Source organism: Eumetopias jubatus, unplaced genomic scaffold (assembly GCF_037043125.1).
Source record: "Eumetopias jubatus isolate StellerSeaLion01/CBP00866 unplaced genomic scaffold, mEumJub1_p1.0 scaffold_6, whole genome shotgun sequence".
Classification (NCBI taxonomy): domain Eukaryota; kingdom Metazoa; phylum Chordata; class Mammalia; order Carnivora; family Otariidae; genus Eumetopias; species Eumetopias jubatus.
The window spans coordinates 63,026,886-63,053,976 of record NW_028274812.1 but is presented as its reverse complement, the minus strand read 5'-3'; the positions used below and the strand labels follow the sequence as shown (position 1 = coordinate 63,053,976).

The 27,091-nt window shown below is 39.7% G+C and overlaps 1 protein-coding gene across 1 annotated transcript in view; it reads left to right on the top strand.

Annotated features, from left to right (window-relative positions):
* KLHL32 (kelch like family member 32) overlaps positions 1–27,091 on the top strand; it is a 246,632-nt gene that overhangs the window by 26,956 nt on the left and 192,585 nt on the right. The window contains exon 2 of the mRNA XM_028104188.2: positions 19,003–19,078. Within this exon, the coding sequence (XP_027959989.1) occupies positions 19,056–19,078 (23 nt within the window). The 5' untranslated portion in view covers positions 19,003–19,055. The remainder of the gene's footprint in view (positions 1–19,002; positions 19,079–27,091) is intronic.

Genomic DNA, 27,091 nt, shown 5'->3' with positions numbered 1-27,091 from the left:
TAGCTCTGATACTCGAGTTAACCAGTGTTCTCTTTCCGCTACATTGTTTCTGCTCTCTTTCACATCTATCCACACTTGTTACTGTTACTCATTAACCCAGATCCAGAGTCCCTGAGTCCATTTCCATTGTTGCTACCATCTTTTTATATAATGTTGACTCATTTCAAATTTGTTGAAATTTAGAAAATTCACTTTTATTTTTTAAAAAATAAATATTTTCCACTTGACTGAATCATAACACGGTTGTACAAATTATTAACGACATTTCTCATATAATTTCATAAGACAGTATCTTAAGAGTTCCCCAGTGAGATTAATGATTTTATACTGTTTACAGATATTTCACAGTGCAATTGGTTTTATGGATAGAAAGCACAATATTCCTATCTTTATTTCCCCTCAAATTTTGAATATTTCTCAAAGGTACTTAGTGGTATTAGTTAAAACTAAGGACAAAAAAAAAAAAAATCAGTGTAAAATTGTCTCCCACTGATGATTGAAATGAAATATACTGACTTTAAAATTTTTTGCTCAAATCAATATTCTCTGTTCTCTTTGTTAAGTATAAAGTTTTGATTTTAGTATTTCAAGTACTCCTTATATTTTCACAGTGCCTCATCTTGCCGCTTAGCTATTCTGTGGGTAGAGGGAAAAAAATATTTTTCCCTCTACCCTTCTGAGTTCTAGGTCTTTGTATCTCTGTAACAAAAGACAGATTAACAATATAAACGCATACAAATGTATTTGATGTAAGTTTTACATGACATGGGAACCTTTGTAAGGAAATGAAGTCTCAAAGAAGTGATTATATCTGGGCATTTTTTATGCCAAGTTTGACGAAAAGAGACAATTCTTGGAAAAGCGTGTTAGGATAAAACATGGTATGAAATAAGTGTAGTAATGTGGGAGAAACAGCAAAGCCTGTTTGTTCAGGCTCCTCCTGACATGTTGGAGATAAGGATGTTCCTTTCCTCTGTGTATGGGGTGGGTACGTCTCATATCAGGCTTTTATGACCTGCTTCTGGAGAATGACAGAAAGTCCCTCCTGCACATGCGGTTTCTCATCTTCCTTCAGCTTGTAATAATTCAGTACTCCAAGGTGCCACATTTTGGTGTAGTATGTCCTGAACCTACCTCCTCAAGTTTAAAGCAGGACAATGGGATATTGTCTTAAAATTGGAGACCCTTAGCCACAGGGTTTTTGTCAAAGTCAGAGTTTTAAAGTGATATTATTTTTCAATGAAGATTAAATTTGCATTTCTTTTTGGTCTTTATATCTTGAAATTGTTAGGATTATGTACATATTCCGTAAAAGACTTAGGATGCCTTTTGAGTTGACAGAGGAAAGGGCTTTTGGAGGTGTCTGGAACTTCTGCATCAGTGGTGAAAGCCCATTAGCTCCCTAAATCAGAACAATTTATAAAAATTCACTTATTAGCAAGACTTCTAAGAGCAAAGCTCCTTCTAACACAGAGATGAATGGGACACAGTCCCTGCCCCTTTAAGTCACAGTTAAGATGTCAGCTAATGTGTAGCTGATTAGCCCAGCTGATGGAACTTAACCTCATGCCCACCTCTTTTCTTCTACCTTACATCTTTTTTTTTAAAGAAAATTATGTTTTAAGAAGTTACAGCTTTTATTGCTTGTCATGTTAAAAAAACCCAGACATTTTGCTTTATGAAGTTGTTTTAGTCTTACTTCTTTGCAGGATTCCTGGTATATGGTAAATGCTATTTAAATGTTATATTGAAACGTCTGTTACATTGTGACAAGAGTGAGAAAATGGTTAGTGAATGGTTAAATTCTCTGTTATTCATTCTGGGCAGGTCTGTGTTTTCATGGAAAACCAAATATTTTGTCTCAGAGAATTAGCATGTTTATCCCAGGCTTTCCAGATGAGAACTCAACACACCCAAGAGTGTGGAGGCTCCTGAGTTAAGCTTTTGTACTAGCTGGAGATACAGGAGAACTTACTGGTTTAAAAAGGGTAGGTTCCAGGGCCCCTGGGTGGCTCAGTTGGTTAAGCGACTGCCCTCGGCTCAGGTCATGATCCCAGGGTCCTGGGATCGAGCCCCACATCAGGCTCCCAGCTCGGCAGGAAGCCTGCCTCTCCCTCTCCCACTCCCCCTGCTTGTGTTCCCTCTCTCGCTCTCTCCCTGTCAATTAAATAAATAAAATCTTTAAAAAAAAAAAATAAAAAGGGTAGGTTCTGGAGGTAGACTGCCTAGGTTTTCACCCTGGCTTCCATACTGGTTGTGTGACCTTCATGAAGTTCTTAATTTTTTTCAACTTCAATTTCATTATCAGTAAAATGGGTAGAAGTAGAACTTTCGGTTAAAGGGTTTCCTGTTAAAGATAGCAGATGGAATACATGTCTGTTTCCTTCTCCAGCTGGTATAGGGGTCTGCTTTGACCAAAGCATAGCTCAGAAGTCTTTGCCTGTGTTGTATTTCTCATTTGGAAAGCCGTCTCCTTTCTCTCTGCATCCTTCGGGGCCCCTCCACTTAGCCTCCCTCCATCATTCTAGCTGACAGCCAGCTAGACCTTGGAAGGGCAGTGTGGTGCAGCAGGGTGTGACAGGGCTGGGTTTGAGTCTGGACTTGACCAATTACCAGTTTTGTTTGTTTGTTTTACCTTAAGCAATTCAGCTTGTTCAGCTTCAGCTTTTTTCTTCTGAAAAATAGACCCATTTAATTCTTATGTTGCTAGTTCATGGTAAGAATTAAATGTCATAGTACATGCGCTCCTAGCCTCCTTATTTAGGCACTTGCACTATAGTGCTTCCCCAATTCTAATGCTTCTTGCAGATAGAAGATACACATCAGCTTTTCAAGGGGAAAAAGTAGTAGTATATTAATGAATATATCGATTTAAGGTGCCACCTCAATTTTAGAAATCTAAAATGAGAAAAAAAATTGTACATCACTCAATCCAAGAAAATTCAAAATATCTTATACCATTAGGATACTGCAAATGTGGACGTTATGTCTTACTTTGTAAGTTATTTGAAGGGCAGAGACTATTTTTAATTCTTTTGTGTCTGCCATCACATCTTGTTCAGTGATTACTGGAAATATATTAAGCCTTTAGGAGATATTTGAATGAAGAGTCTGTGTTTTAAAATTCAACAGTAAGACTGTTTCTCTATTTGAAAATGGAGTTTGGATTGTATCTAGATCATAATATAACTGTATTATGGGAACTGTAAGCTATATATTTTCTATCTGTTAAAAGACAATCATTAATCAGAGGAGACTGTTCCTTTACTGTCTGATGAAGAACTTTTTCATAGAGAGTTTTCTAATGAAATAAAATAATGTAAATGAGTCACACTGATTTTTTTTTTGCCATACAATTATTTATCATACAAATAATTTGTATGCTAGAAGAAATTCTTTAATAAAAAGTTTTTATGGCAAAATTTTTTTGAAAGCACCTTAGGATGTTACAATTGCTGGTTAGGTTATTTTGACAAGACAGTGTAACTGATCCAAGCATTTTATGTTTCTATTCATAGATGAGTGATAGAGCTAGAAATTAAATTAAAGTGAGAGCTGAAAAGGGCTGTGCTAATGTCATGGAAGGAGCTGCCTTAAACACCATGTTTTAGTCAGCCTCTCAGGCCATCTTCCTAGGGCATGAATTTCATAATATAAACCAAAACAGTGTGATTCAATATATGTGGATAATCTGGCATTAAGATCTCGTGTTCTTCATTCTAAAATGGAGATACACTGTACTTTTACTTTTTCTGACTTTGGGGATTTTGTGAGCATAATGGTTGTCCCAAGGGGCTCAGGACAGGGGGCAAGATTGATGTGGCTCCTGCCTGTATAGACAGGATGACCAAATAATTTGTCATACAAACTGGGAGACAAGAGAGGACAATTGGGGGGTGCAATTAGTAATTACACAGGGACAGTAGGCAGAACTGTGATTACCGCTCAGGTGAATGTTCACCCCACTTAAGGAGCTCACTGCCTGGGGTTGGAGCTATGGGTAGAAATGAGGCTGAGGCAATAGATTCTGTCTCCCCAAACAAGTAATTACACAGAGTGCTGATTATGCTGTATGGATGCGTAGGTGCTATTGGAGCATGTATGAGAGTAATTAACTCAGACCTGGGGGGATCAGTGAAGGCTCCCCCAGAGAAAGTGACATCTGAGATTTGTAGGATGAATAGGAGCTAACCAGGCAAAGCAGAGGGGTAGAAAGTCCTAGGCGGAGAGCTCGATATAGGTACCAGTGCCCTGAAGAGAGAGAACAGTTCCGCATGGATGAGCAGATCTTCATGCCCGACCAGAAAACAGGAAGTCAAGTGGCAGGACACAGTACTGGAAGTGTTGGCAGGGGACCCTGGAAGGGAATTTGACTTTATCCCTACATTTTTAAGCAGAACAGTGAGATGATCAGATGGCTGAGGGCTTTTGCCTGTATTCATTTGAGGGCCACATACCCGGGTATCTTGGCTGCAGCTGGGTGCCCACATCCCCCAGCATGTGGAGATGGGTGGTGGTTCCTCCCTTCTGTGGGTGGATCAGGTAGCAGGACTGAATTGGAAACAGTGTGGGACATTTGTGGTCATTGTGTGACAGACTGGTGGGGTTACCTATAGAAGGCAGCTTGGTAGAAGGCACCCCCTGAGGAAGATAATCACCTGAAGTTAGGCAGAAAGCTTACAGGTGCACATAGGCTGACCCTGGAGACAGAGTGTTGGAAGGTGGCAGGTACTTTAGGCATATGACCAGTTCTTCCACACCCTGGGCCCTCATCCCTGTGCTCGGGTCCCCACAGTACTTATGAAACCTAGGAAGGAGAGGGCTTTGGTGCAACACCCAGCTATATGCCCAGGAGTCTGTGCAATTCCCCAGAGTGAATGTCCTCAAGGAGTGGGGGAGGGGGGCTATGCATGGAGGAAGGTGAGCACTCACTGGAAAAGTGAAAGCAGGGAGCCAGATACTCCTGGGGAGCAGTAGTGGAGAGACAGCTGCGTGAGGCCAGGGCTCCTGTGAGGTTGGTAGCTTTTCAGAGTCACCTGTGGCCCAGCTTTGAGCAGAGCATGTGCTTTCCCTGCCCTGGAGACAGGGTGGTCAGTGGGCATGGCACAGCCTGTGAGCTGAAGAAGCTCGGAAGAGACTGGCAGATGGAGTCAGCAGTGGCTGGAGAAGGCTCATGTCCACCGTGGAGCAGAATGATGGCAAGGCCCCACTCCTACCAGGCTGTGCGCATGCTCGGGAACTGTATTAGTCTGCCAGGGATGCCTTGACAAATCCCACAGACTAGGTGGCTTAAACGGCAGACATTTATTTTCTGTTGGCTCTGGAGGCTGCAAGTGGAAATAAAGATGTCGGCAGGGTTGGTTTCTTCTGAGGCCTGGCTCCTTGGCTTGTAGATGGCCATCTTCTTGCTCTGTCCTCACACGCTTATTTCCTCTGTGCTTGCATGTGTCCTGACCTCTTCTCATAAGGACTCGCACCCAGATAACCTCATTTTACCTTAATTACCTCACTAAAGGCCTTACCTCTAAACATAGTCACATTCTGAGGGAATGGGGGTTAGGGCTTGGATGTGTCAACTTGGCAGGGATACATTTCAGCCATAGCAGGCACCTCCTTGGGAGGTACCAGCCAGCGGTGGTTGCAGGTCCTAATCCCCTGCTGGTGGTTTCTGTGGGTCAGGTAGGCCTAGGGCCATTTGAGTTCCCTTCAGAACAGCCTCAGATGTGTTACAGTCCCGTTTTTGACTTCCAGTGATTAAGATACTACCTTGTGTAATAACTTATTCTTTCTCTGGCCATTTTATTTTTTTAAAATTTTTAAAAGATTTTATTTATTTATTTGAGAGAGATAAAATGAGCAGTGGGGAGGAGCAGAGGGAGAGAGAGAGAGAAGCAGACCCCCTGCCAAGCAGGAAGCCGGATGCGGGGCTGGATCCCAGGACCCCGGGATCATGACCTGAGCCGAAGACAGACACTTACCTGACTGAGCCACCCAGGTGCCCCTCTTTGGACATTTTAGATTACTGGAAACTTCCTTCATTTCGAGTTGGAGTTGATGTTGCCTTAGCTCTCCAGCCCTGGTACTTTGTCCTCACAGCTATTGGTCTTGATCTCTTCAGCACCTCAGGGTGTGACTGTGTTCTGGACTATATTCCCTTTGTTAGCACCTTTGTTAGTATTAATTGTGTTTAAGAGGATGGCTTCTGGAGCCAGTCTGCTGGGTTCGAAGCCTAGTTTCACTTCCCAGTTGTGTGGCTTTCAGGAAATTACCTGACCTCTTTATGCCTTAGTATCCAGTCCATAAAAAGGGGATAGTAAAAGGCCTAATGAATTAAAGAAGGTAAGGAAAGCACTTCTGTGCTGGACACTTACTGAGTGCTGTCATCTTCATCATCACCATGGCCTCCCTGTAAAGTGGCCCTGAAGGACAACTACACTGCCACACATGATCACCTGTGCAGGTGCAGAGGACCAGCCCTTCCCCCACCCTTCTCCTGATGTCACCTGAGAGTCTTAGCAATTTTTCTTTCTTCAGCCTCTTTATGGGTTGTCTTTCATTTCTCTTTTTTACTATTATGTTATGTTAATCACCATACATTACATCATTAGTTTTTGATGTAGTGTTCCATGATTCATTGTTTGCATATAACACCCAGTGCTCCATTCAATATGTGCCCTCTTTAATACCCGTCACCAGGCTAACCCATCCCCCCACCCCCCTCCCCTCTAGAACCCTCCGTCTGTTTCTCAGAGTCCATAGTTTCTCATGGTTTGTCTCCCCCTTCAATTCCCCCCCCTTCATTCTTCCCCTCCTGCTATCTTCTTCTTTTTTTTTTAACATATATTTTTTGTTTCAGAGATACAGGTCTGTGATTCAACAGTCTTACACAATTTACAGTGCTCACCATAGCACATACCCTCCCCAATGTCTATCACCCAGCCACCCCATCCCTCCCACCCCCCACCACTCCAGCAACCCTCAGTTTGTTTCCTGAGATTAAGAATTCCTCATATCAGTGAGATCATATGATACATGTCTTTCTCTGATTGACTTATTTCGCTCAGCACAATACCCTCCTGTTCCATCCACGCTGTGGCAAATGACAAGATTTCATTCCTTTTGATGGCTGCATAATATTCCATTGTATATATACACCACATCTTCTTTGTCTATTCATCTGTCGATGAACATCTTGGCTCTTTCCACAGTTTGGCTATTGTGGACATTGCTGATACAAACATCAGGGTGCATGTACTATGGGTTGTCTTTCATTGGACTTTCTGTCAGCTAGTAAGAACAACCAATATTTATCAAGTACCTTACAGTTTGAAAGTGCTTTTTTGCTTTTAGTTTTATCCCCAAACTGGCCCTGAGAGGTATAGTTTATTATTGTCCCAATTTTGTCTATGAAGAAGCTGTGTCTTGGAATTAATTGACTTGCCTAAAGTTATGCCTGGTAAGTACTGAATTGGGACACAAATGGAAACCTCCTTTTCTTGTTTACCCTTGCTTTTATTTTTTTAATTTTTTTTAAAAGATTTTATTTATTTATTTGACAGAGAGAGACACAGCTAGAGAGGGAACACAAACAGGGGGAGTGGGAGAGGGAGAAGCAGGCTCCCTGCCGAGCAGGGAGCCCGATGAAGGGCTCGGTCCCAGGACCTGAGATCATGACTTGAGCCGAAAGCAGACACTTAACGACTGAGCCACCCAGGCACCCCTACCCTTGCTTTTAATAACGTACATTAAAGTGTATGTTTATTGTAGAAACATTAGAAGAATACAGATGACTAAAAGTTTCAAAATCTTGCACATGACAATAGTAATTGTTAGTATCTAAAATATGTATTTTTACAAATGCAGTTTTACATACTATAATATATATTGATTTATTACTCGTTTTTCTCTTAAAACATGTATTTTTTCATGTTAATAAGCATGTATCTACATCATCATTTTAAATTATTGCTTGGTTTTTAATTGTAAGATAAACACTAACTCATTCCCTAACATACAGATTGCTTCCAGTTTTTGCTCATATTAACAATTCTCCAGTGAAATCCCTTGTACATATACCTTTGCACACTTATCTATTTCCATAGGGTGGGTTTTTAGATGTGGAAATTCTAGATCAAAGGCTTTGCCCATTTTAAGGCCTTTGATACATATTTACAGATTGCCCTCTGGAATAAGTACCCATATAAACACCTGCCTGTGTGAATAAGAGCATCATTTTCCTTGTTCCCATGAGCCATCATCATTCTTTACCAAGGTGATTGGTAGGAAATGGCATCTTATTGTTGATTTATTTGCATTTTTATTACTAACCAGAGAGAACATTTTTATGTTTACTGTTCCTTTATATTTCTACTTCAGTGATTTGTCTGTTTATGTTCTTGTCCTTTATTTCTTATGGAGCTATTCATCTTTTCCTTATTGATGTGTAAATACTTTATATATTGAAAATATTAACGAATCGTCTTCTATCTCATGCATTTGACAACTCTTCAGAGTTGTATAAATTCCTCATGTGACTCTTGAGTTATCCTTCCTCGATTCTGATAATTAATTTTTTAGTGAAATACAGGAACATTTCTTGATCCCTGCTAACCTCCTCGTGTCAGATTCTACCTGAGGCTGACTGTGTCATCCAGCACGTTCAGTTTCTCTCCGAGCTCTGCTCTTATCAGTACTTCTGCAGAGTGTGCCCTCCATCCAGGATATTTCCACCCAGGAGGCGGGGAAGGAGAGTCAAGCTAATGTTGATTGAGTACCACTGTGTACCAAGCACGGCTGTAGATGCTTTGCTTTCAAATATGTCACCATTAAATAGTGCAGAAGGCCTGGAAGCTCTGCTCTGTGTGCTTCGTGGATGTTGACTCTCCTAACTATTAGAGGTGTGGTTACCTGTCTGTCACCTTTGTTAAAACAACTGATGCTTCAGTGTGTTCCATAATTTATAGAGTTTGCTTGCTCCCATTCTATTTATCTGGGATGATTGTGCAGGGCCAACTTACACTGATTGTCTCCTGGCAACCTTTGGTGAGATCTGTCTGCAAAAGGTCTTTAACTTTTTTCCCCTCTCTAATTTTTTCCCCCCTCTCTCATAGGATTATAACTCAGCTTATCATTATATACATAATTATGTCTTACATTGTTAAGAACTTACTGGTTATATTTCTTCTATAATTTTCATCGAATCTATACATTTTTGATCTTGATATGTTGGTAAAAGTAGTAGTTTTATGGTTTTTGATAAGGTTTGGGAGTAGAGCAGAATCATTAAGATGGCAAGTTTTGGAGTCACACAGACTAGGATTTAATCCCCAGCACTATCAATTTCTTCCCAGTCCTGTCACTTTGGGTGAGTTACGTACTCACCAGGTTTCTTGTCAATAAAGTGACAGTAATAATATTATCCACATAAAGTTATGGAGAGGATTAAATGAGATCATGCATGGAAAGTACTTCTTAGTGTACAAGTAGTCAAAGAAAGCTTTTGGCTCATGGTAGGAGGCAAAATGGTGATTATTTTGAGTTATTTTTTATTTTACTTTTATTAAAGATTTTATTTACTTATTTGAGAGAGAGAGCATGAGTGGGGAGGGAGGGGCAGAGGGAGAGGGAGAAGCAGGCTCCCCGCTGAGCAGGGAGCCCAACGCAGGGCCTGACCCATGACCCTGAGATCATGACCTGACCCAAAAGCAGACCCTTAACCAACTGAGCCACCCAGATGCCCCCGGATTATTTTTAATTAAAACTTATAATAGCAGTTGTTTAATAGAAAGGTCTTAAAGTTATGATCTCAGGACTATGTTGTGAATGATTAAATCTTTTATTTTATATATTAAAAGGGTTGTAAGGTTTTGTAAGAATGGGGCAATTTTGTTCTTTTGGCCTAAATTTCTATCGAGGTAGTAAACTGCACTTTAATCACACATTGGACCTTTTATGTTACAGTTAAGTCATCTCATTTCTTTTTATTAGAGGGAGAGCTTAATTATCTTTACTCTCTGAAAGGGCAAGTGTCCTTGTTAATTTTCAGGAATGAATATTCTCTATAATAAAGTATGCCAGTGAAGTACCCTTAGATGTTTGCCTTTCAGACTAAAGGGATATCTCATATCATTTATTAGACACCACACAGTGATGTATCAGTGTGAAAAATATACTAACTTACTGGTATTAAAAATATACCAATTTATGAAATAATAAACATTAAAGATAAATTATCACCATATGTAATATATTAATAAAATAATGATTGGGACTGTTGCATGTGTCCTAATTCTTTTATGCTTAGAAGTAACATTTCCTTCTAAGTCATACTAACTTGATGTAATTTGTTGATTGGGGTCAACAGGCCCTTCAGTTTATTGAAGAATCATCTAATGTAACTAGTTTTTCATAGTAAAGACTTATAGCTATGTTTCATATTTTTGAAATCTCTTGGCTTTCTTCCTATAAATCAGCCCTGTATCTCTTGCATTTTACTTCTGCCTGCTTGAAAGCTGGTGAGGGGCACCTGGATGGTTCAGTCGGTTAAGCCTCTGACTCTTGATTTCAGCCCAGGTCATTGATCTCGAGATTGTGAGATCAAGCCCTAAGTCGGGCTCTGTGCTGAGTGTGGAGCCTGTTTAGGATTCTCTCCCTCCCCCTTGGTCCCTCCCCCCCTTAAAAAAAGTTGGTGATAATTCCCTTTAATTACTATAAATTGCTGGGATCAAGAATAACTAATATTTTTTTAAAATCCTCAAGTATTTTTATTTTTTTATAAAGATTTTATTTTTATTTATTTGAGAAAGAGAGCATGAGTGGGGTGGAGGGGCAGGGGGAGAGGGACAAGCAGACTCTCCACTGAGCAGGGAATCTGACTCCGTGCTTGATCCTAGGACTCTAGGATCATGATCTGAGGTGAAGGCAGACGCTTGACTGAGCCATCCAGGCACCCTAATATAGGTATTTTTATTTTTTAGATTTTTTTAAAGATTTTTATTTATTTATTGAGAGAGAGAGAGAATGGTAGAGAGAGAGCATGAGAGGGAGGACGGTCAGAGGGAGATGCAGACTCCCCGCTAAACAGGAAGCCCGATGCGGGACTCGATCCTGGGACTCCAGGATCATGACCTGAGCCGAAGGCAGTCGCTTAACCAACTGAGCCACCCAGGTGCCCTAAAATAGGTATTTTTAAAAGCATCATACTAAACTATTATTAAATAAATACACAGTAGTAACAAGAATAAACTTCTTATATATTGGTAAGATTGGTGTATATCTTAATTACACTTAATTGGTTTAGTTATGCTTGTTGATTTTATTAACCAAAATTAATTCATCTAGGCTTTCTTTGCAAGTACACCTAAGTGGTGTGATTAAGGTAGCTTAATTTTTAACATCTTATATTTTTTAATTGTATTAACCTAGATTACTCTATCTGGTCTTTCTTTTGCTTGTAACCTATAAGATACTTTTTTTTTCTTTTCCCTTTCACACTATTATGGTTTAATAAGATTTTTTTTTCCTTTGAAAATACTGTATTTTCAATGTTCAAAAAAATCTAAGCAAAGCTCTGGCAACCCTGAAACATTTTAATAAAAATAAAACTATAAAGGTTCAACCTTATCAATCTTCTGTACCAAGCAGATTTTATTTGAAAAAGAAACTCATCAGTAAAAGAGAGGATTCTACCAACAAACATTTCCTAGGGGCGAGGCCAGTGAATAATTTTGATATGTTGAAGAATTACTGTCACTTTGAGAAATGTTTGCTGCATTTCCTGAGATGAATGCAAACTTCTGCTGGAGAGCTTGGAGGGGGGCCCAGAATCATCCCAAGCTGCACAGTATTCTAGAAGAACAGTCTTGGGAGGATTGCTGTTATACATATTTTTGGCATTAAAAAAAATTTATACTTAACATGTAAACTACATTAGCAAAAAAATGAAACAAAAGTAAAAGTTCACCTACATACCTGTCATCTGAGCAATTCATTGTGTGATTCATATTTGTATGTATGATAAAGAGAGACACACTGATGTTTACTGAGACCCTGTGATTTATGTGCCATGCATTATAACAGCCCTGTGACAAGGTGGTATTATCTGTATTTTTGGAAAATGACAAAATTGAGATTTGAAAAAGGTTAAGTAACTAGCCCTTGGTCACATGACATCAAGTTGACATATGAATATGGCTCCATTTTATTTATTTATTTATTTATTATTTATTTAATTTTATTTTTCAAAGATTTTATTTATTTGACAGAGAGAGACACAGCGAGAAAGGGAACACAAGCAGGGGGAGTGGGAGAAGGGGAAGCAGACTTACTGCCAAGCAGGGAGCCTGATGTGGGGCTCGATCCCAGGACCCTGGGATCATGACCTGAGCCAAAGGCAGACGCTTAACAACTGAGCCACCGAGGTGCCCCTATGGCTCCATTTTGTAAAGTATTTATTTTATTTTGTGTTTGCAAGCTACATTTATTTGGTTGTATTTTTAGCTACAAAGACTGAAGTGTGTGTTACTACACTTTTGGGGGACATTGCATGTTTTAAAGAAGTATCGCAGCCAATCTTTACACTGATAAATGGGAAGCATTGTATCTACCTTGTGTTTTTATAGGAGTTATGCTACAGAAGAAATCCTTTCTTTCTTTCCCAAGTTCATTAACCTGAGCTGGGAAACTGATCAAAAGACACTTAAAATTTAAGCACATTTTCTTAACTATTTTTATAAATATATTTTATGCCTTTAAATGATGTTAGCAAATTCTCTCTTTACCAAAATAATATTTTTATACATTCAGTGGCTGACCACAAAGCCACAGGCATAAATAGCATTTGCCTCCTTGTTGTGTGGAAAACCAGTTAAAAAACCGAGTCTTTAGGAGCTTGGTCTTTTAAAGAATGTAGAGGAAACAGCACTAAATGTCATAAATCTATGTACATTAGTTATCTAAACCTGGTTTCTGGGGAGTCCTTGGAGTGCATTTTCCCCTAGAAACACTAGCTAAAATAGCTAAAATTTAAATGATGCTCAGGTTTTCAGATAAGCTCAAAATAAATGAATATGTGTGTCTCCTGTGTTTTTAAAGCAGCAAGGTTCCTCCCTTTTTTCCCAAACAAAATCTTATGTAGGACCTTAATTGAATTTCTTGGGAATCTTTTAACCCCCAGTTGAGTTAGCTTAAATAAACAAGGAATTTGTTATGAGGATCTGCGTTGTTTCATGAATCCCCAGGGGGAGGAATGCATGGAAGGTCCAGAGTGTCCTCTCTTTCCATCTCTTGCCTCTTTTTCTCTGTATACCTGCTTCTTTCCCCTGCATAATTTCTTGGTTTCCTAATCCACATGGCAGAAAACAGAGCTGAGACTAAGACGAGACAGGTGAGGTGCAGAATTTAAGAGAGTACTGGAAAACTCAGTGATCAAGGTAAATAATATACATATTTTTAAGTTTTTGCAGCATTTTATTCAGTTCTACCAATATCTGGTTTAATTGTTTCACCTGATAAATCATCTGTTCAGCTTCAATTTTTGCTAAGCAGATAAAAATGTTAAATTCTATAAAATAAGCATGCATCTTACTTTCACTTATTTAAATGAGATTTATACAGATTAAAAGATTATTTAATTGTGGTCTCAATAAGACCTTGATATTTTTCAACTTTTAATCAAGTACAATCTATCATACATAGATTGTGCAATATCCCCCTAAAGGTTCATATATTAACTTGTATTATTTTTAAGTTTTTATTTAAATTCCAGTTAACATATACGGTGTAATATTAGTTTCAGGCATACAATTTAGTGACTAAACACGTCCATACATCACTTGGTGCTCATCACAGCAGGTGCACTCCTTAACCCCCATCACCTATTTCACCCGTCCTCGCTCCCACCTCCCCTCTGCTAACCATCAGTTTATTCTCAACAGTTAAGAGTCTGTTGCATAGTTTATGCCCCTCTCTCTCTCTTTTTTTCCCTATGCTCATTTGTTTCTTAAATAACACATATGAGTGAAATCATATGGTATTTGTCTTTCTCTGACTTATTTCACTTAGCATAATACTCCCTAGCTCCATCCACCTCATCGCAAATGGCAAGATTTCATTCTTTTTTATGGCTGGGTTATATTCCCTTGTCTATATCTACCAGATCTTCTCAAAGTAAATAATATTTTAATGCAATGTTTCAAAACTGATGATATGCAAAATGTCAAAATTTTAAGTAGAGATAGGATTAGTATAAAAAGAGCCACCAATATCATTTCCTGTATTGTTTTCTATGCGCCAGTGAGCAACCCCACTGATCTGGAGACTGATGGTTCCAATTCTGAATCCCAGAGAAGGGCTCTGATTAGCTCAGCTTGGGGTTAGTCTCAATTAGTGAAGGCCTGGTGGTGGGAGGTGCTTGATTGCCAACAGAACCTTGTGGGAGGCTGGGCAGGCATAATACCAGGTGTCCACTCTACAAAAGTACCAAGTTCATGCATATGAGGAGACCGACTGGGGTCTGGTGAGATAAGGAACTTGACACTTGGTCTCTCTTTCTCCCTACCTTAAGGTTTCTCCTTAGATACCACCATTGAACTTACCAATCACAGAAGGGGAGAGTTCAGCCCACTTGAACAGGGAATTCAATGTCAGCCAACCAATGAGTTAGTGCCAACCATGTATAAGGCCCAGGAGACAAGTACTTGGCATTTTTGGTCAGGATAATATCTGATGAGGGCAAGTAGATGCTATCCTTCAGACAGGAAACCAGAGGGCTTTTGATGTTGGGGAGAGGTTAATTTTGTGAACTGCTGATTACTCTTATACAGTGGGCCAAAGACTAGGAGGTTCCCTTTTGTTCCTTTGGGAACTCTGGCACCTTTCCAATAACCTTCAAACCACAGCCAGAACCATCTTTTTAAAATGCAAATCTCATCGTGCCAGTCTCTTGCTTTAAAATGTTCTGTGGACTCCCACTGATTTTAGGATAGAGACCAATATTACTTTTTTTTTTTTTTAAGTAATTTCTCTGCCCAATGTGTTGTTCAAACTCATGACCCTGACATTAAGAGTCACAAGGTCCACTGACTGAGCCATCCAGGTGCCCTGAGACCAATATTCTTAATACTGCTTGTGTGGTGTGCCCTCTGGCCTCTAATAGGCTCCTGCTTCTTTCTGCCTTAGGACCTTTGCATAGGCTATTGACTCTGCCCAGGGTACCTCTGAACAACTCTTCCCCCTACTCACTCCCCCAGGTAATAATTACCTTTTAGAGATCAGCGCAGATGTTCCATTCTCTGGGAAATCCATTCCCTGATTACACAGGATGAGCCAAGTCCTCTGCTGTATTAAAACAATAATCATAAATAACAATAAAACAACAACAATAATAACAGCTGACATCATGTGACAGGTAGTTTCTGAGAATTTCCATTTGTTTAATCCTCACAACAATAGTACGAGGGAGGTGTTACTATTTTTAGGATGGGGAAACTGTGCTTAGAGTCCATTGCATTTATCACAATTATGATGAAAGAATGAATTATATGGGCCCTGGCAGTGGCCAGGATGGGGCTGAGGGCAGCCTTTTGTTTAGAAGGAAAGGGCTAGGAGTTGGTCGCGAGGCTGTGTTTGTGAAGCAGAGCACGCTGTGCTCTGGGTGGTGTGCTTACTTGGGATGGCTTTGAGAAGAGATCAGTGATGATTGTGAAGGCTAAAATACTCTCAAGTCACTCCATGCTGTCCACCATGGCCCACTGTCAGCCCTATGAAAGGAGGAACTCACGTATTAGCTATTGTTTCCTCGGAACTCAGCTCTGGGCCTTACATAAAAAAGTAGTTTCTCAATAAATATTTATTTTATGAATCATTCAAAATAATCTCCGAAACTTTGGAGGTATTTTTGATCAAGCTACATCTGAATTCTATCCTAAAGGTATAGCACTGATGATGGGGGTGTTCCCCAGGGGTTTAATTTGATCTTGGGCTGACTGGTGGATGCCCAGGACTTGAGGTGGAGACCCTGTGTGGACCCCGTTTAGGGAAAAGGTGAGCCAAGGGAGATGTCCGACCTCAGGAGTGCTGGTCCCTAAAGTGAGGCAAGGCTGGGAGGAGCATTCTGCCCCAAGTGGAAGTAGAGATCAGAATCTCATGCTCTTTATGCAGGTGATCACAAAGGCTCATTTGTGGAGGGGAATGTGTTACCTTCATAGTTTGGGGATCACGCATATGGGAGGCTGAGATGAGTACATTCTGGAACTCATAGAATAGTCATCCTGTGATGCCTTTGGGCTCAGAAAGGGACCTTGAATGTAATTACTCTTAATTCACGGAGAAAGAACTACCTCATATGCTTCCAGTCCCATATAGCACTACCCTTTGGGTTTGTGTGATTATATCTCTAATGGGCTGTGAGCAGCCCTGAGAGCTAGACACCTGAAAACCAACGCTAGCCTTTCTTCTCATCATTCTGCTCCTGGGGCCCTTGCAATCCATTTCTGGTCTTGCCCTGAGTCCATGTCTGGATTCTGAGGAAGGAAAAGGCAGGAGACTGGCCTGGATCTCCTTGGGCTTATGGGAAGAGGTAAGCGCCCTGAGTTAGGAAGAAATCCACATTCCCCTCTCCCCGCCCCCCATAGGAAAAATGCAAGGAAGCAGGAGGAGGGAGAAGGGTCTGGCTGAGTGAAGTAGACACATTTCACGTAAGGGAAACTTAAAATATAAAGTATAGCTAATAAACTTAAAATATAAAAACAAATGTTGCTTATACCAAACCAAGATTATAATCCAAGGACACAATTTATATAAAAGTATATATAGTAAATAGTAAATAACATAGTAAAAATAGTAAATAAGAAATAACAATAAGCCTTTTCAGAGGTGACTCATCCTTTAATTCATTTTAATTCACCTTTAAAATGGTGTCCATTTCACTAAACTTTGTAGAATATAAACTATTCTAAGTAGATAATTTCTTTTATTATTTTTTTAATTTTTATTTTTTAAGTAGGCACCATACCCATGTGGAGCCCAGTGTGGGTCTTGAACTCACGACCCTAAGATCAAGACCTGAGCTGAGATCAAGAGTCGGATGTTTAACTGACTGAGCCACCCAGGTGCCCCTAATTAGATAATTACTGAGGAGAGCTAATTTAGTGAGTTGGTCTCCAAATAGTAAGGGAATTTAATTTATCTTATGATTTCTAATTATATTTGGAATGTTTGAAAAATATCAAGTTAAATGTGTCCTTTAATTTGGGATTATTTTAATTTTTAGGATTCTTGTTCTCCATTTGTCCAGTTATTGGGAGCATTTATAAGACTTTCAGAAAGATAAGGGTTTTTTTTCCACCTCTCTATAATAGTAAATATTATTTTGCCATTTTAAAGTTCAAGTGTCCATCTCTGTTAGTGTTTATGTTAGCCTGTAAGAGCCTGGAGTTTATAACCTAGATTCTGGAAAGAAACTGTAGCAGTGATAGGTTGCTAAGAAAGTCTCTCAGCTAATTAAACAACGTGCCTTGAATAATTCTGAGCCTCTGTACTGCTCAGTCATACTGGATCAATTGAAAATGATGCTCATTTTTAGGTTTGTCAAAACTTAAATTAGGACAAAATGTAAGTCTAGACATCCTATTTTCTTTTTTTATCCTATTTTCTATAATTAAAGAAAACCAGAAATAAAAAATACAATTGTATGAAAATGTTCAAAAGAACCTAATGTTCAGGAACAATGGAATATTTAAATTGTGATATATCCACATGTATTACTATACAGCCATACCAACTGCAGGTCTGTATACAATATAACAAATACTATATTTTAGTTAGGTTGGAAATCATAGCTCTCTCTTTTATATGAATTAGCAGAAATAGGTGCAGTTTAATATATTACTGTTATACTTTTCAAAATAAAATTGAGGCGGAAGGGAGCCCTGTTTAAGATTATCCAGATTAGAATTAATTTTGCCACTTGAGTGTATTAGAAAACAAGAGCTAGACCCACAAAGAAGAGTTGTAAAGCAGATTCATGGACCACGTCCCAGACCATTCGGATAATTTACTTTTCTGTTTAGAGTTACATCAGTGATTGAAAACAAAGGCTGGGAGGGGCCCCGTGAGGTGGGGGGCGGGGGTGGGATTAAGAGAGTATATAGCCAAGGAGCTATTTCAAGCCTGACGACTTTATTCTATTGTTTATTTCCAGTTATGCTAATCCTAAAGCTCCTATAAGAATCTGTTTTCCATTTCCTACTAATTTTCATCCTCTCTATGTGTTATTTTTTTCATCTAGTTTCCAGAAATCTGCTTCTTGAATAGAAAATTATCTTTCTGGGGGCACCTGGGTGACAATCAGTTAGGATCTGACTCTTGGTTTCAGCATCTCGAGTCATGAGATCGAACCCCATGTTGGGCTCTGTGCTCAGCGCCCAGTCTGCTTAAGACTCTCTCCTTTGCCTTTTTGCCACTCACCCCCAAAATAAATAAATCTTAAAAAAATACTCAAAGTACTTTTAAAAAAAGAAAATTATCCTTCTGTAAATACTTAGCCAAGACACACATGATTCATATTCATGTTTAATCATATTTATGTATTTGTTAATCCTATTCATGATTAATATTCATGTTTGGATGAAAGTAAAATTGCTATAAAGGACAAGTCAACTAGTATTTGTAGTTAAGACCTTCGTAGCTTTATTTTATCAAATCTTATTTTTTCTCTTTGGCCATCCGATGTTTTAATTTTTACTGTAACCCTTAATTTAGCTATTGTTGGTTCTCAGGCACATTTTACTACTTAGTCCCTGAAATTCCAGCGAAGTGAAAAAAACTTAAAAACATCCCGAACCATTGCTTATGAAAGAGCTTTCAGTCGAAATGTTGAATCTTGACTATAAAACTCCCCTGGGTGCCTCCTTGGGATTCCAAAGCATTTGCATCATGAAGGCCCAGAGTGTGCTTTTTTTGCCTTTAGCTCACTGTGCTTTTCTTTCTTGTCTTTTTATTCAGCTGGAATGCTTTCAAACTGCTAAGGCTGAGATCCTGAGGAACCCAGCTGGAGAATGCCGTCTGAACGCTGCCTGAGGTTGGCCCTCTAGGATGCTTCCTTGTTTGGTGTCGTGAGCCCTGAAATAGTCACACTGTGCATCCTAGGGCTGAGTGCAGAGCAGGGCTCAACACATATGTGAAGGAATTAAGCAAACCAGTCAGAGTGTGTGTGAGTTTAGTATTGTAGCACATGGGTTAGCCACTGTGATCTATTTACTGGTCATACCTAGGTACATTCCATGGTTCTTTGAATGATACGACTTACTGTCCTTTTCTTATTTGGGATATCTCAAAAAAAAGTATACTTCTATAAAGGTATATAAAGGTATAGGTATATATACCTATAAAGGTATATATAAGTATAGTTATACAGATAACTATACTTATATATGACTATCATCCCCTTTAAAGCAGTCACTTTGGGGAGTGTGAGATGTATGCTCAAAACACTCATAACATTTAATAATTCATTTAACAGATATTTATTGAGCCAAGCAGTGTACTTGATGCCGAGGATCCATCAGTGGATAAAACAGATAAGGTTCCTGCCCTCATAAAATGTATATTCTTTGGGGGAAACAGTCAGCAAATCACATCCAGTAACAATGCAAATTGTGAAAAGTGCTTTGAAGGAAAAGTACAGGGTTGATAGAATAAGGAAACATTTTCCTGAAGAAGGCTCTGTAATCTGAGATCTGAAGCATGGAATGACTTGCGGAAATGCTCTGGGGCAGGAAGAAACTTGGCACATTCCCAAAACTGAGGGTGCAGTCAATAAGAAAGTACAGGGCATTTTTTTTTTTTTTTAATATTTTTGGTGGAGGCAAGTCTCTATCATCCTCTGAGGAAACAGTCAAAAGGATCTTCAAAGCAAAGAATAAGAGGGGTATGAGACATAGGAAATACTTTTTTTTTTATTAACTAAGAACTGGGTATATCTATGAAATGATGAGACCAGCTTTCTTCCACAACTCTGAAGCTGTTAGAGTTGACCATTTCCAAAAATATGTTAAGAAATGGAGGGAGGCCTTGCGACAGCCGGTACAGCTCTGAGTCTGTTGCTCTTGATCAGTGATGTTCAGTGGGAGACAATTTTGCTTCAGTGTACAATTGTGCAGTATCTGCCAACATTTTTGGTGGTCCCTGGGGTTGAGGGTGCTATTGACATCTAGTCAGTAGATACTAGGGATCCTGTTAAACATCTTACAAGATGCAGGACAACTCCCCATAGCAAAGAACAATCTGGCCCCAAATGTCAATTTCACCGAGGTTGAGAAATCCTTCTCTAGATAGGCATCCAGCCATAGAGACCGTAGCACATAGAGACCATGGTATCTGCCACCACCTCAGCCAAGTGGTTTATTTCTGGCTACTGGGACCTATGTGCATTTCTCTCAAAATTATTTTTACTTTAAATCTGCCATCTCTGCTTTTATTGATCAATTCTGATCCCATTGCCCTCTGTCCTCCACTGCACCAGGATCTCTATAATGGTCTTTCCTTCTCTGCTGTGATGCAGACTTCTCCCTTCCCCACCTTTCAAACTTCCTTTGTCCCCTGAGCAACTGTTGCACCACAATTGTATGCTCTGCTGTATCATCTCTGTCACCCCAAAAGGCTCTTCTCACCTGCTGACTTCATTGAGACCTGTCCTCTCCTGAGGCACCACTTCTCTTGTCGCCCTGCCAAGTGTGACATTATTATCTCCTCACATCTCATGTATTTGGGGTCTGGGTAGAGGAGATTGTTGTTGCCTGGGACATAGTTTTGCTTCTCCATCATTACTCCTCCTCCAGCTGGGTGTCTGAGAAGGCAACAGTAACAAAATACAATGAAGACATCCTCATGCTGGTGCTCTTCGATTCTTTCCCCCTCTCTCCTCTCCACTGTTGTCAGGGTCATTTCCCCTCATCTGCTGAGCATCTGGCACCCGGCTTACAGTGTTCTTCCTCATCACAAACCCTTTACAATTTCCCAGTGTCCTCAGTGTTTGCATTGAGAATCTGTCCAACTTGGTGACCTGGGGTCTTCAACCTGCTTATCTCCGGAACCTGTCTCCTTCTGCTGAGTGATCCACTCCCACAGTCACCCCTTGGACCTTGAACCCCCAGTAGTTGCTCTGTTTCTGATCACCATATCAGCCACTTTACTCTTACCAGGACCTCCTCTCTGTCTAGCCTGCTGGTTTACCTTCCCCCACAAGGGTTGAACTTTGACCTCTTTGCAATGTCTCATCTCCTGGCCTTGCTACTTTCTACCAACCCATCATCCCTTTCTTTCCCTCATTTCCCTGCTTACCCAGTTTACATTCTACAAGGACTCTTTTGAATCCTTAATTTCTCTTGCTTCCTGCATTTTTGTTGCATTTGCCTGACAATATCCCAACCCAGATGAACCCAGATATCCTTGTTTCCATGGCTACATCGTCCAGCAGAGATTGGATCCACCAAATCTTTATATTCAACGAACCAGGAAAAAAAAATGCTAAGAGCTTAATATTTGTTTCTGGTCTACCTGTTCCCTCCCTCCTGCTACTCAAAGGGCAGTCCTTTCCCACCACTGAGCCCAGCCATCCTTCTGTATTTTGAATATTATCTTTCTTCTCAGCAACCTTTGATTGTTGATTGTTTCTGCACTGTCTTCTGGAGACATGGGTGTGCTTCTCCTACCCTCTCTATGTGGATGAGTCTGAGCTTTACCCCTCTAGCCGAGTGTCTTTCTGAGCTCCAGACCTTGCACCTGGCCCTCCCTTGTCCTCAGGGTTTGAACAATTAACATTCTGTGTGAGGGCCATGCTCCCTCCTACCTTGGGATCACTTGCTCTTCCCCATCTGGAAAACTCTTCTCTCCCCTTTTGCCACAGGAACTCGTTCTCATCCTTCACCCCCCAGCTCCAACATTACTTCCTCTGGGAGGCCAGATTATTTGACAAGTGTGTAACTGCCTCGCTAAACTGAATGTTCCACAGGGGTTGCTACAAAGTTTAGTTTGTTCACCATTTGATCTCCAGTATCTAGCACAGTACCTGGCATAGGATAAGTAAATGTTTGTTGAGTGAATGAATGAAGGGAAGAATGAAACAAAACTATTCATTTATCATTAAGTTCCTTTGTGTATAATTAAAGACTTCTTAATCATTCTCTAAGCATATTATGTCCTCTTTGCTTATTATTTTGACCATTGCTATTAGTTGTTTGGCATTCATTTTAAGGTATTTACGAATTTTAAAGTGTTCTGTAGGGGCACCTAGGTGGCTCAGTCGTTAAGCGTCTGCCTTCGGCTCAGGTCATGATCCCAGGGTCCTGGGATCGAGCCCCATATCAGGCTCCCTGCTCTGCGGGAAGCCTGCTTCTCCCTCTCCCACTCCCCCTGCTTGTGTTCCCTCTTTGGCTGTCTCTCTGTGTCAAATAAATAAAATCTTAAAAAAAAAAAATCCTTTTAAAAAAAATAAGTAAAGTGTTCTATAAAAAAGAAAATTGAGTTCCATTATGGGGTTAACAGCCTGCCCACTTAAATAATAGGGCTGTTGTAATATTAATGTTTTTAATTTGTATAGAAATATTTTGACTGTGGAGTTGAAGTGACTAGGGCACTCACCTGATAATTCATCAGTATATTGAACTGAGATAATCATGAATAATCCTAGTACTGTCAGGTTTGTTCTGTTCAGTCTTTTCTTTCTTGTGTAGTCTATTTGAGAAATGCCTGCATTTGATTTATAATTTTCAATGCCTTATTGGTGGCCTTACTTGAAAACGACTTGCATATATTTTGTATATCTAAGTAGTAGGTAAACACTGATACAGAAAATGACTTTAATTTTAGAATTTGAAATGCAGGTGTTTAAAATCCAGATAGCTGTTTTGGAATTTCCATCTTAAAAACTGACTAAACTCAGTCAAAATTTACTTTATGTAAATGAGACCCTGTGAGATTTCTATCAAAAACGTTAACTCTATAAACTAGAAGGAGTGATTTGCACTCTGGCTGAGCTTCCCTCAGAGTAGGGGATGTACCGGGTTAGGAACATTGTGTTCTGCATTTGATTTTTTTTAGTTTTTGCCATCAATTCCAGAATGAAAGTTAAAGACTTGAAGTCATGAAGAGTCCTGATCCCTGAGAGCTCATTTATTTATCTCCCTGTTACTGAACGCTGACATATGGCCAATCAAATGCTCCCTGGCATCACGAAAGAGCAATCTGCTGCTCAGAGAGTCTGGGGCTTCCCATGTGGTACTGGCAGAGGCTGTGCCCTGTGAGATGCGGGAACAGCCATGCTCCTCAGCAGCCTGAGGGGCTACCCGAAGCCCTTATAGAGTTCAGGTGGAAAGGAATGAGGGACAGGTCCCCCTGGGAACTTGTACACTGTCTGATATGACCATAATGTGAACCATATGTATAATTAAAAATTCTCAAGTAGTTAACATTTTTTAAAAAGTACAAGGAAACAGGTAAAATGAATTTAACCATATAGTTTATTTAACCCAGGACACCGCAAATATTTTTATATTACCATGGAATCAGTATAAAAATATTAATGAGATACTTTGCATTCTTTTTTCGTACTACATCTGACATCAAGTGCATGAGTGCATTTTATGCTTACAACACATCTCAATTTGGATTACGCCCATTTCAGGTGGCCAATATCCACCTGTAGCTATTGGCTATTGTATTGGAGGGTGTAATTCTAGGGGATCCCTCAGAGGAAAGACTACTGGGGAAGCCAGGTCACCTTCTGCACTTACCTGTGAGTTTTAAGGTGGCAACATTGCTTCCACAGATGATCTTTCCCAATTTTAGGATGACACTCAAATCTGTATACCCTTGGGAAATGTGCTTCATGTTTTGTGTATTTTTTTTTCCCAGTAATTTAGGAAGTTTTAGGAATATTCTTTTCCTTCCTTCTTCATTGTTTCCCGAATAATGGAGGGACATTGTTGGGAGGTTGAGTGTGCTGATTTGCTATAAATTATAGATGTCAACGGAGCCATTTGCAAGCGTGTATCTGTTCCTCACCTTAATTTAGACATGGTCCTTTATAGTCTCTGATTCACCTCCTTCCTTGTTTATGATCATTGCCCTCATCAGATGGGCCTGCCACTTTCCAGCTGTGTGCCGTGGTCACACATGCTTTAACATTTAGAGGGTTGAAGTCTTTTGCAGATTTACATCTGAGAGTTGAGTGGGAAGTTACTTTCAGAATACAATAAAGACTTGTTGATTAATCGGCCTTTATTTCTTGCCAAATGTTGGAGTATTTGTTTCTGCTTTTAAAGATTCCTAACATATTGGTTCCAAAATATTTGAGATCTTGTGCCAAGTGTTGCCTTAAATATTTAGCATGTTGTTTTCTTGAAGCTTGAATATTTCAAGCCCAGCTGAATGATCCTGTGAAATTGTGCAGCATCACCATTGTTTCAGAGCTAAGCCCTTTATTCCTTGCCAAATTTCAGTTTACAGCTGCTCTTTCCCTGGTGAGATTTATTCACTGTCAATAGGTACCTGAAATGCAAATACTGATTCAGTCTTGATAATAAGGACACGAATCGTGGCACTATATTTGGAAAATGAGTAAGGAAACACTTTAAGGCAATTATTTTAACATATTCTACTGTTCCACTAAAAATGAAATTTTAAAATACATTTATTTAGCACTCAAGGTGGTATTAAAAGAGAGAAAAGTAATGAGTGTTTCAAATAAATTTGTAATGAGTGTTTCAAATAAATGAGTAATAATTAGAATCTGGTTTTCTATACCCAAACTTATCTTAGTTGCAGTGCAAAGAAATATTTTTGAAGCCTGATTTCAGGTATTTCTTGTCACTATCTCGTGTTATTATCTTCATGTGTATTCTTTTTAAAAGGCAGCTTTGATTTTGGGATAACTATGCATACTATAAATACAGAGTTAATACGGACTTTTTGACTTTTTTTCCCCCTGCAATCAGAGATTTTTGAGATCTTCTTCACAGTTTATCATTGTGTTTTGTTTTGTCTTTTGTTGTTGTTGTTGTTTTTTAAGCAGGAAGGGGAATTACATTATTGTGTTCTTGGCGATAGGTTCCCAAAATGCCTGATCTTGGACCTTTGGTTTTCTTATCTGTAGAACAGAGATAAGAATAGTGCCTGCCTCATAGGGTTGTTAGGATGATTATTAATGAATTAATAATTATAAATCACTAAGAATACTTCACGGAACATGGGAAGACTGTGAAATATATAAAGATGTCATCTTTCTAAGAAAGATTTTTCAAAAACTATGCTAAAGCTTTACTTTAGCTGGTACATTATTTCTGTTACTATTCTATTCCCTTATTTCTTTAATTGAGGGATGCTAATTAATCTCCCTTCCAGGCTTTGCATAGAAATTTGTATTAAATAGTTACTTATGCTTTTGAATGTGCTTTTCAGTTACTGATTTTAAATGTCTGCGCTAGCTGGAGCCGCTAGATGAATATTCGATGACAGTAACCATTTCAAAACTCACTGCTGCGTTTCAACTGAAAATAATCCTCCCACCTTCCCACGAGAACTTCCCATATCATCACCTCCTGTCAAGTTTTTTTTTTTTTCTTTCAATAGTTCTGATATTTCTGAGGCTCCCCAGTCAGAAATGTCCAGTAAAGCTTATGGGGCTGTACTCTGCGTTTCCTAGGAAGCATTTGGTTCCATGTAAGGCGGCGGTCTGGGTTGAAGGGCAGTTCAGCAGCCAACTGGCACCCCCGGCTGGGCAGAGCTTTGTTAAATACACTGACCATGCAGACTAGGGCCAGTGGCGACTCCCTGGCTCCCGTGAGCAGCTCTTTCACATTGAGAGGGAAGAAGTGAATGCAGGAGTTGTCAGGATAGGAGAGACGGTGTTCAGTCATCGCCATGGTATCTTCCCTCAGCCTTGAGAAGAGTCCAGAGGCCAGAAATAGGCTTGATGGCCCTTGTTCTCATTCTGGGAGTAACTTGTGACTGGTACAGCTCACTCATCCTGGTCTAATGCCATTCCTGAGATTTTGGAGCACTGTGGAGACTCTATTTATAGATCTAGGCTGGAGTTGTTCATAGCTAACTACACATTCAGTGTGCATTATGTGTTTATGGCATCACTTGCACATTATTTTGGCAAGATCTGGGGTTTTACTTAGGAGTTCTAAAAGGACATAGGATGAATGTTTTAAAATGGGCTAAGGAGAGAAGGGCTAAATTTCACAATGAGTAAATTTAGCAATTTCAAAAAATAGAACAGAAAATAAAATTGTATAGTCATTCCTAAATGTAGTACAATGACCACATGCAGAGATTGAAGGCTGATAATATAAGATGTATTTTACTTTCAGCCTTAGATTTTTTTTAAATTTAATTTTATTATGTTATCTTAATCACCATACATTACATCATTTTAGTTTTTGATGTAGTGTTCCATGATTCATTGTTTACGTATAACACCCAGTGCTCCATTCAGTACGTGCCCTCTTTAAAGATTTTTTAAAATTTTTTTTTAAATTTATTTATTCATGAGAGAGAGAGAGGCAGAGGGAGAAGCAGGCTCCCAAGCAGCAGGGAGCCCGATGCAGGACTCGATCCCAGGACTCTGGGATCATGACCTGAGCCGAAGGCAGACGCTTAACCATCTGAGCCACGTGCCCTCTTTAATACCCATCACCAGGCTGACCCATCCCCCCACCCCCTCCCCTCTAGAACCCTCAGTTTGTTTCTCAGAGTCCATAGTCTCTCATGGTTCGTCTCCCCCTCTGATTTCCCCCCTTCATTTTTCCCTTCCTACTATCTTCTCTCTCTCTCTTTTTTTAAACATATAATGTATTACTTGTTTCAGAGGTACAGGTCTGTGATTCAGCAGTCTTCACAATTCACAGCGCTCACCATAGCACATACCCTCCCCAATGTCTATCACCCAGCCACCCCATCCCTCCCACCCCCCCACCACTCCAGCAACGCTCAGTTTGTTTCCTGAGATTAAGAATTCCTCATATCAGTGAGGTCATATGATACATGTCTTTCTCTGATTTCGCTTTCTCTTATTTCGTTTAGCATAATA